Source organism: Poecilia formosa, unplaced genomic scaffold, assembly GCF_000485575.1.
Source record: "Poecilia formosa unplaced genomic scaffold, Poecilia_formosa-5.1.2 Scaffold2215, whole genome shotgun sequence".
Classification (NCBI taxonomy): domain Eukaryota; kingdom Metazoa; phylum Chordata; class Actinopteri; order Cyprinodontiformes; family Poeciliidae; genus Poecilia; species Poecilia formosa.
Genome location: NW_006802154.1, coordinates 21491 through 32000, shown reverse-complemented (window position 1 = coordinate 32000; position 10510 = coordinate 21491). Strand labels below are relative to the sequence as shown.

Sequence of the window (10510 nt, the reverse complement as noted above, 5' to 3'; positions counted from 1 at the left end):
CAAGCTACTCATTTACATGATACAACCTGAAAGTGTCTGATTATGACATGCTGTGGTGGATATAAGAGTTTGGTTAAATCTTTATTATAGCAACAATCAGAAAAGTTTGCATGTGTATTTAAAGGTGCAGTATCACGTAAAATCAACCTTTTTTTAAGCCTCACATCATGTTATAATGTCATTCCTTCATCAAAAACAGATTAATCTCCATGGCAACCATTCAGTTGTACAAAACGCCTGGTTGGACCTAGCCCCGACTTCGAGACGCAGCTCCTACTCAGAGCTGCAGTTTCCAAGCTTCTGCCGCACAGAGCAGCTCCTTCAGACTAGCCAGCAGCAATTAGCAAACATCTGGTGAAACTGCACATCTGCTGAGGTCGTTAAAGGAGTTACTCCTCAGTTCAATGCTGGTAAAAACGTTGTTAAATGGTTCTTAAAGAGACAGAGGCCCAACTTCAAGGTGTTAAATCAGGAAGTAACATTTCTTTTAAGTGATATTTGAATACAACATTTTTATAATGACCTACAGTAAAATTTTTACTGCATTATGCTGTTTTATGCCTGGAAAGCACATAATACTGCCCCTTTAAAGCACTGTACATGTGCAAACAGATTTAATAGAACATAAAGTAAAAGTGAAAGCTTTAAAAAAGAAGAAGGACCTACATTGATTTCATTCGCTAGTATACAACATGAGGCAGTTAATGATGCCTTTGAGAATATAATCAATGAATACGAAATGCTCTTTTTCCACAAATGAGGTCTGGAATATTTCTCAGATCCAGAAACAGTTAACATTCAGCTTCAGATCCTCCCCAGCATGCGAGCGACCCACCAGTCACACGGCATCACGACCTGGCAGATGACCCGGCCTCCTTGGTAGTAGTACGGCCACGGGTTGAAGCCGCCCAGGGGCTCGAAGTAGCGGCGGCAGAAGCGGTAGCCGCGGCGGCAGTACTGGCAGCAGTAGCCGCGCTCGTCCAGACGGTTATCCAGCTCGATACCGACCTCCCTCTGCAGAGGACACAGCAGGGCCGCCATCACACACATATGACAAACGCCAGTCCTCCAGAGGCAAGGGCAGGAGGAAGAGGAGGAGGAGGAGGAGTGACTGATGGGAATTGATGAGGTGGCTTTTGGTTCTGGGTCAGGAAAATGTACGCAAAAGCCAAACAAGAGTCAAAAGATCGGAGCTAATGTGTGTGAAAATGCAGAGTTGTGTCGCGTCTGACGGCCGAGACGAAGAGATCAGGAGAGCCCAGGTTTGAGAGAAGCTTCAGTACGACAATGCCTTTGACCTTTTCTATTATAACTGAGGCAAAGCGACTGGCAGCGGCACAGCGAAGCCACCCTTCATAACCTCCCAACCAGCGCTGTTTCCTGTCAAAGGGACTCTTAGTTGCTAGTTACTAACATAATTGCACTATTTATTTCATCTTTGACCTCTTAACTCCCTCGGATGGAGCGCAAACGGCTCTAAAATGGCCGCCCCTCCTCCAGCAGAGCATTCAAATTAGAGATCCTCACTTCTTGCTGCCCTCCCCGTGACCTTGACTTTAAGTGCATGGCACATTCCTAAAGCAATTAGCAGAGTAATGATCGCCTAAGAAGGATTCTTTCATTTGCTCTTGCTGGCTGCCTCTGAATTTATAGAGGGGCCAAATGAAACCCAAACGAAAGGTAAATTGGGTAGAATTAATGGCCCTTGGATTTTTCCATTGTGCTGCTTGGTTCATGCCCCCATTGACTCTTTGGGCTGAGTGCCATGCCTCCGATCAGGATCCTCCGGATGGGGGTTCGGAGAAGTGCCACTTAACTGGCAACATGCGGGTCGAGGTAGCAAAATGCCCTCGGTATTCATTTGACCACATTTCAATCTCTTTTAGTAAATGAATCCTCAGAGACAATCCGGAACTGGTTAATCTCCTCGGATCCGGAGATTTGGCCTCAACCCGGACACACGCAATGACTCAGCTACACGCAACCATGCAGAACAAAACACATCCAGAAATGTGTGGGAAACGCTTAACCCTGAGGGAAACGGACCCGTCCACCTCAGAAATAAAGGGATTTCTCCACTCCACTCTGCAAGTCACACAGCAGTAAATCCCTCTTTGTTTTTGTTTATGTCTCCGCTTGCTACAGCGCCTTGCAATTGTTTTTATTTCCCAGTTTTTGTCACATTACAACCCTGAAGGTCAATACTTTTTATTGGGGTTTTAAGTGGTAGATCAGCACAAAGTGGGGCATAATTGTGAAGTGGTGGAGTGAAAACACTCCAGCAGCGATCGAAACATTAGAAACAGCTTCGTTAGCAGACCAGTGTGTCCTGGTTTCTGGTTTTCATGAGGCGTTTTGCTAAAACCAAACAGTTTGTGTTGAAATAAAAAAGTTTAACATGAAAAAAACATTCAAATGGCTCAATCAAATCAGCTTGAAAGCTGAAACATGTGGTATGTTATGAACCAGATAAAAATGCTCCGCTCCCGGTCAAAAACAACCAGTCAGAGCCAGGAGGCGGGTCTTAGCGCTGTCAATCAATCTGGTGTACGCTGCTCAATGTGCGAATGGTGGAAAAACAATCCATCGTTACAGGAAAACTGTTTAACTAGCATTAGCATTCATAGCAGGCTATGTTGTACCAGTTGAAGCTTAAGAGCAAGTGAGAGTGATTGACAGCGCTAAGACCCGCCTCCTGGCTCTGATTGGTTGTTTCTGACTGAGTGGATCAGAGAAACTGATTATTTTAGGTGGTCTCTCAATGTTTTCCAGAGCTGTATAATACCGGTAAATATCGATTATCGGCCATAGCAGTAGTATTAAAATATCAACATATGTCCATGTCGTTGCATCCCTGAAAACTCATAATACGGGAAAAAATACAAGTTTTCCAAATTATGTTTTATATTGAGGGAAAGATGTTTTGTTCCACTGGCAGATTACTTCAGCTTTAACTAGTACTTTTTGTCCAATGTTAAAGAATTAAGCTGCTATTTCTTGCTGAAAGTTACTTTAAGTTAATTTTGTCTTATGTCTGATGTATTTGCACCAGAAACTAAACCAAAAGTACTTTAAGATTTTGTGTTTTTGCAGCGTAAAAACGTTTCCTTCACTCCGTTTTGATGGTCTGCCACATAAAATCCCACTAATACGTATTGATGCTTTAAAAAGTGGAGACGCTGTGAGCAGTTCTGTGAATCTCTGCAGCTCCTGCTAAAAGCCGGAGCAGTGAGGAAGTCTGTCATGCGTCTGATTGGAGCGCTGATAAGGCGAGCCGCGCTGCACACACTCGCCAGACATATTTAAAACACACAGAAACAGATAAACATCGAGCATAGCTGCGTTTGATTTATGACTATGACAGGCTCAGGTAGGCTTTTAATGATTTATTGTTCCAGTCGGGTTTCAGGTCATCAGCTTCCAGGCAACAATCTGTTATGGAAACAACACGAAGGCTGTCAATGGACCGACGATAATCTTATCTGCTGCTCGCAGCCCGAACTGGGATGTAACCAAGTCTGGCGCTCCGGCTCAGAAGAAATGAAGGAAATATTTTATTCAAATGACGTTTATCAACACAAACAGCCAATGGGCAGCATTGTAGCTTAAAGAGAATTAATCAGAGCTATCCTTTAAAACGCAGCCTCCATATTAATCGCCTTCGCTCTGAGTTGCCGTCTCTCGTGGGAAGCTGAGGTGATAAGAATAGTTCACCTTGGGAAATCTGAGACAGTCACTCACAAACAAGCCGCATTAATGAAGAGTAAAAGCCATTACCCCCTCGCTGCCTCTGATTTCATCACACCCGTCCTCACACACACACACACACGCACACGCGCCTCCATGCATAATATGAGACACTGGATGTGAATGAGTCGGCAGTGTAGAAAACTGTGTCAGTCATTCAATAAGATGTAACGAATCAAAGCATGACTCCTCTAATCTCCACACTTGTTGGTATTACACACCCTGATCGCCGCTCTTCATGAAGCACATCCCTGGTTGTGTTATTAAATCTCATCACATTCATTCTGTGATCAAAACGGCAGCGATAACGCTTCGTTCCCTGCCCTGCGTTCCCTGCCCTGCGTTGCTCCTTCCCTCCTTCAGGCAGGAGGGAAGGAGCAACATTTGAAACGTGTTGCTGTGAGACCTGGCCTCAGATTTCCATCTCTGTGTGTTACAGTGAGGAGGGATGACAGTGAAAACCGATGTACTGTAATTCAATAGCGCAGTCATGTTTTTCTGTACACTGGGAGTGATAAGGAGCTTTAGGTTCAGAGAAGATTTCTTTGCTGTCTTTACATTCCTGCAGCTTTTTACCTCTGGTATGCATTGCACTGAAACCTTACGGAAGCACTTATGACTCCATATTTTGATACATTTTCCACAAAAACATCAGTTTGTTAGGTTTTTATTTGATAGACACAAAGTAGAGCATGAATGTGAAGTGGAAAGATCCACAGTTTTCAAACATTTTTTATAAATAAAAATCAGGTGCAACTCATTAGTAATTAATATTATTTGCTAATATTTGTTTTTTACTCCATAAATCAGCCACTGCAGACGTGTGACCAGCCAGGTAACACCAAAACATCACTGCATACCTTTGGAAGCCTGCAATGCTACAAATACACAGCAACTGTCTTTACATATTAAAGGTGACCTATTATGCTTTCTTTAACAGAGTAGGATGTGGGACTTACAAAAAATTATGTTCACTACATTTTTTGCACAAAATCATTCTCAGATAATGAGATTTTATTCTGCTCAGTCCTGCATATCTTCTCCCAGAATGAGCTGTTTCAGGGCTCTGTCACTTTAAATCCAAATGAGCTGCTGTTGGCCACGCCCTCCATTAAAACGTTTACACTCACTCGTAAAAATAGCTGCAAGTAGATGTGCATTCAAATGTACGTCTTTGAAAAGCAGAAGTGGAGCCTGCTGCACAACCAACCAGAAAGCAGCAAGTGGTTTCTGAGTGGTAAGTTATCAATAAAACACATGCCTTTTCTAGCACCCACTGTAAAGCACATGTAGCAGTAAAACCAGCTGACCAAACATGCTGGAGCTCCACTTGGGTTGCTAGGCAACAGCGCATTGACTTAACATTCTGGAGGTTTTTGAAACGGCTCATTTTTGTCTTAAAAAGATTAATTTACTGCCAAAAAACAGGTGTGTGTTTTTTTTAAGTGCTTTGGCTGTTTTTAGAAGCAGGAGAAACCAAAATGGAAGTAGAAAAATGTGAAAAAAGTCAATTTTTCATAATAGGGCTCCTTTAAAACATCCGGTTACTTCATATCAAAAGCTCTATTTTGCTATTTGGGTCAAGCACAGCGGTGCCATCTCTCCACAGGCCTGTCAGGGGAGGCAGTTATTTAGTCTGAGATGTTCAGGGCCAGCTTGGAGGCAACCTGCGCTCCAACAGGGCAGCCGTGGCAAAGTTCAGCAGCATATATCTGTCAGGCTCAGCCACAAGGACTCAGCCGATTATCCCGCTTTGTGAGCGCGCGCTGCGGGCCGGAGTGGCACCGGATCCCAGGTCTGTGAAATGCAGATGAGCTGAGCGAATGTTTTTTATGTGTCAGAAGAAAGGAACCAGTGTGTGTGTGTGTGTGTGTGTGTGTGTGTGTGCACATCTACATGAGCGCAGGAGGAAGAATAATAACAAATAAAAATAAATGCGGCTCACACATGTGGCATCCCACCGACATGAGCTAAAGCTCAGACTCCCAATTACAGACTGCTGCCTGCCCTCCGCTCGGCCACAAAGGCCTTTGTTATCAGCAGACCCACAAACAGCGACTGGAATGGATTGCAATGGTGCGCGTTGCTCGGCTGATAGCGGCAGAACATTTCAAAAGGAGCGCAGAGTTTTTCATCCCCTGGTCTGTTTTAATTGCACGGACAGTCGGGGAGAAGACAGAAGCCGAGGTGTTTCTGGGACGGGTCTGATAAATGTCAACACTGCGGGACGACGTCTCGCTTCTACGTTTCTCATCGCTGTGAGGAGGAGAGCGAGTCTGACTCATTATCCTTGAAGTTACCTGAAGTGGCAACTGAAGCGCTGAGCACAAAGCTGTATAGCCTGTGTGTCACCTGCATCTTAAATCAGGGTGCTTGAAGTCCTTGAAAATACTTGAATTTCAATAAGGTGTTTTCAAGGTCTGCTAAGTCCTTGATTTCGGTATGGACTCCTTGCAGCGTGACGACATGCACGTAAGATCCCGCCCCCATCTTCCTGCTGGAGGGCTAAAAGCTAAAAGCTGCTAGCTAACGATGACTAGCATTGCTTTTAGCTGTTAAGCTATCAATATAATGTGCTAAATCTTAAATGTACACCTGATATATAAAAGAAAAAAGTGATGCAGTGCTTTGCTACTAATTGTCAACAATACAACATCTAGATAACAAGGTCAGGAAAAAGCTTTAATTAAAAAAATTGTGAGGGAGAGGCAAGGGGTTCGGTTATGCTAGCTTGACTTTGATAAACGTAACCTGGAGATGTGCTGCAGAATCTGGTGAGTTTTGGTTCAGTTAAAAAATTTAAAAAATCCAGGAATTTAAATTAGCTAGTAAACCACCGCTGTGTTAGCTTAGCTAATAACAGCGGTAGCTAATCTACCACAGTGATCACTTATCAATAAATTCAACATAAACATGAAGCCTAAAAATATAAAACTGTAATGTACTGAATGTTCTGATCTGTTTGTGGGAAATGTTTGAGTGTTGAATCCTGACACAAAGTGTCGTCGTCAGTTGCTATGGCAACGGGTCTGGTGTAGCGTAGCCGACAGAGAGCGAGAAAAAAGTGGTTTTGAGTTGTTTTTTCTATGTTATTCTTCCCTTTGCTGTGGCGCACTGCACTAAATTAATACTACCTGCATTTCCAGGTTTCATTTAATTTCCTGAGTGGCAGCGCAGACATGGATAGTTTGTAAAAGAGTAGAATCGTCTTTATTCATTGTTTCTGTTGTTGTTTTAAATGTCTTCCAGTGTTAAATGTTCAATAGAATTTAAAGTTTATTGATCTTTGAGAAAATGTGTTTGTGCATTATGGTGCCATTTCTTGAAAATGATCTCAAAACAACAATATTATCGTTCATCACAATAACTTCTAGGGCAATTTATCGTCCAGCAAAATTTGCCTAATTTGATTAAAATCTTAAATATAATGTACAGCTGAAACCAGACATTTTCATACACCGAATAAGACGTGTTTTTCTCTCTCTGAGGTTAAATCAGAGTGTGAGCGAGATCTTTCAAACATAAAGTTTTGTTTTATTTTAGTTTACAAGACTATTACTAAAGTTAATAAATTATATTGTGAACTGAAACTGTTTTTTGTTTTGTTTGTTTTTATCCCCAAAGTTTCTGGAGTTTCAAAACTTACCTTGAAAATGCTTGAAAAGTGCTTGAATTTCCTTGAGGGAAAAGAGTGTGAACTGCAGTTTGTAATTTACGGCGCAGCGTGATTTTCCCTCAGAGGTGGCGATAATTAATCACGCTGCATTGAGAGGTCTGGATGCAAAACCCCAACACTTGGCCTCTGCATGCGTTTTATGTGCTTTTATAATTAAAGCGTTATTAATAAGTGCAACTTATCTGTGCAGCAGCGAGTGACCTTGGGATTGCTGCTTTGTGCAGAGATGTCCGCTGACTGAGGAGGGGGAGCCAAAGCTCCAACGGGCTGCAAGGCACAAGTTGCTGCCTTTGAAAGGCTGGATATTCCTCTCAATTAATGGAGAGACATTAAGGGAGTCTTCAATGAACTAGCCTTGCTTAAACAGATATATAGAGCAATTGCTGTGCCCTCTGGTGCACAAAGTCAGTTTTAACATCAATTAGTGAGCAATTTATATGCAGAAAGAGTGGAGGCAGAGCGGCCTGATTGAAGCAGCTCACTGTATCTCGTGGTGTGGTCTCTGGCAGAGAGGAAGAGGAGAGGAAGAGGAAGAGCTCGGCCTCCACTTACGTAATCGTTCACTGGAGCGTGGTCCAGGACGTCCCGGGCGAAACGCTGACCTGTGACCTCTGCGTCGGGCGTGTCCACATCCTGAGCCTCGCCGTCTGCAGGAGGGAAGGAGACAAGCGCCGTGAATTTCTGCTGTTTGAAAAGGAAACGAGGAAGATTAAAATTTCACCCTGTTCTCCCTGTGGCTTTTTGTAATTAACAAGTGAAATGTGCTCAGATTCAACCCAGACTCTTTTTTTTCCTTGTTCGGTTAAACAATGCTGTTCTTGTTGTACTAACATGAATTTTAATTTGTGAAACATCACGTTTTACAGCATGTTGGAAGGAATCCCAGTCTCACCATAACCAGACAGAAACACGCTGGAGCTGGCCGGGCGCGCTGGTTTTACACTGCAAAAACACAAAATCTTACCAAGCATTTTAGTTCATCGGCCAAATACCTGACTAGAAATAAGACAAAACTAACTTATATACAGGAGCTTGTGTTAAAGTTAATAATTCTTTAATATCGATGAAAAATACGAGTTGCATTGGCAGTTGTTTGTTTTTTCAACTGAATTAGGACTATTTTGCACTGCTGAATCCAAAAATAAAATAATCTTTTAAAATCAGGTCGGGGTTTTATTCTAATTTGATTAAGAGAAATCAGATCTTCTGACTGAATTGATTACATTTTTGTGACATTATCAGTTCTCATCCAAAAACGGTTTTAGGAGAAAAAAATTGTTTTCTAACAGAGTGTATCAGTTAAATATTACCAACCTGGATTTATGTGAATAATAAACACTGATAAGGGTAAATTAAACATTACGTCTTCATCTCTCATTGATCCAGATTGTCAGGAAACCGATCCAGATATGGGAACAAGTCGTGCATTTTGGTGCTCATGTTGCTCCGTAGTTCAGAAATCTGACCTGACTGAGTAAAACCAACGTGATTTTTGGATTCAGCTCATCAAAATGACCCTGAAACAGTTGAAAACCCCCAGAAACATTTAGGCTGTTGACCGGTGTAATTTAACTTACAGCATGGAAAAATGTTTTGTTACAAGTGAAATAATCTACCAGTGAACTAGAACTTTTTCATCAACATTAAGGAATTATTAACTCAAAATAATCTCCTCTATGATGCCGAAAATTTACTTGCAAGCGTCTTTGTACAAGTGTACAAAGACGCTTGCAGTGGAAACTGGACCAAAAGTACTTGATAAGATTGAGCATTTCTGCAGTGCAGTTTAAATAAAAATAAAACAATCTGTGCATTTTGTTACATTAAAACAGAAAACTTTATTACTTCATTAGGATAGAGCAGAATTGTGAAACTAGATGGTTTTAAAGATTTAAAAGTGTGTTTGTATTCAGATGCTTTTTCTCTAAATAAAAAAAAAATCAAGTGCATTTTGATGAGTATTTTTTTAATACTCATCAGTATGGATGAGTATTAAAAAAAACAAAATTTTTCCCAATTCTATTGATATTAAAGCCAGAATTGTCTTTCTTCCAATGGCTTAAATGCTTTTCCACTGCTGCTTGATAAAAGCATAAATGCATCTCTTTTGAAAGCCACACTGCCAAACATGGTGGTGGCAGCATCATGCTGTGGTAAAGATGTTCAGTCTGCAACATAACATCGTAATAAATAAAATACACTGAAGTCTGAGGTTTTAATGCTCCAAATTTAAATAAGCTAAAGTGAAAACGTTTTAAAGAGACTGCCGTGTCTCAGGCTGAAAACAATGAAAATAAAATTTTCTTGGTAAAATATTTAATCTGTTTTCAAGAGTCAGATAAATATTCACATCAGCTCTGAAGTTAATGCACCAAACCTGTTGGTAAACACGCTGCTTCACACTCCCTGCAGCCCTAAATTAGAAAGACTCAAAGACAAATGTCTCATCATCAGGTGAATATTCATGTCTTTTAAATCATTATTTATTTTCTGAGTGTTTATCAAAACAGAAATCTGCACAGCGGTTAAAGTCTCTGTTTTGTGGAGCTGCTGGTGAAGCCGCGTCTATCTGCTGCTTCATGCTGACTGCAGAATCTAAATGTTTTTAGATATTAAATCAACTGCAGGAGCTGAAACTCTGCCAGTTCATCTCTGCAAAGATCTAGATTAATGTTTTCACATTGTTTTTTTTTAATGAGGTAAACCTGTAATCCAGCCCGTCACTGGCTGAGCAAACAAACTTTCACTAAACGCCAAAAAACCTAAATGTTAACTTATGATTCCAGCTTTTAGTTTTATGTCAATATCCCAAATCTATGTTTTGAATTTCACAGGTTGATCTCGTATTAAATGTTATGTTCCTAATGGTATGTTGAGTGTGTAACTATTTTTGTAATGTTTTATTTTTAAGATGTGGACCCCAGGAAACACAGCCATTGTTACGGTAAATAAATAAACACATAATCTTATTTTTTACGTTTTCCAGTGTTCAACAGGAAGCAGTGTGTTTGAGGTGTTGCTTTAAAATTCCTGCACAGAAGCGCCTCCATTTGACTCAAATTTCAAGTCCAGTGGTGTTTTTCCTCT

General features: G+C 41.2%; 1 protein-coding gene across 1 annotated transcript in view; it reads right to left on the bottom strand.

The window, feature by feature from the left end:
* Positions 1–305: 305 nt before the first annotated feature.
* Positions 306–10510, bottom strand: part of LOC103133043 (tenomodulin-like) — a gene marked incomplete at its 5' end in the record, with an annotated part of 29309 nt that continues 19104 nt past the window's right edge. The window contains 2 exons of the mRNA XM_007544804.2: positions 306–1014; positions 7976–8070. Coding sequence (XP_007544866.2) covers positions 805–1014; positions 7976–8070 — 305 coding nt within the window. The remainder of the gene's footprint in view (positions 1015–7975; positions 8071–10510) is intronic.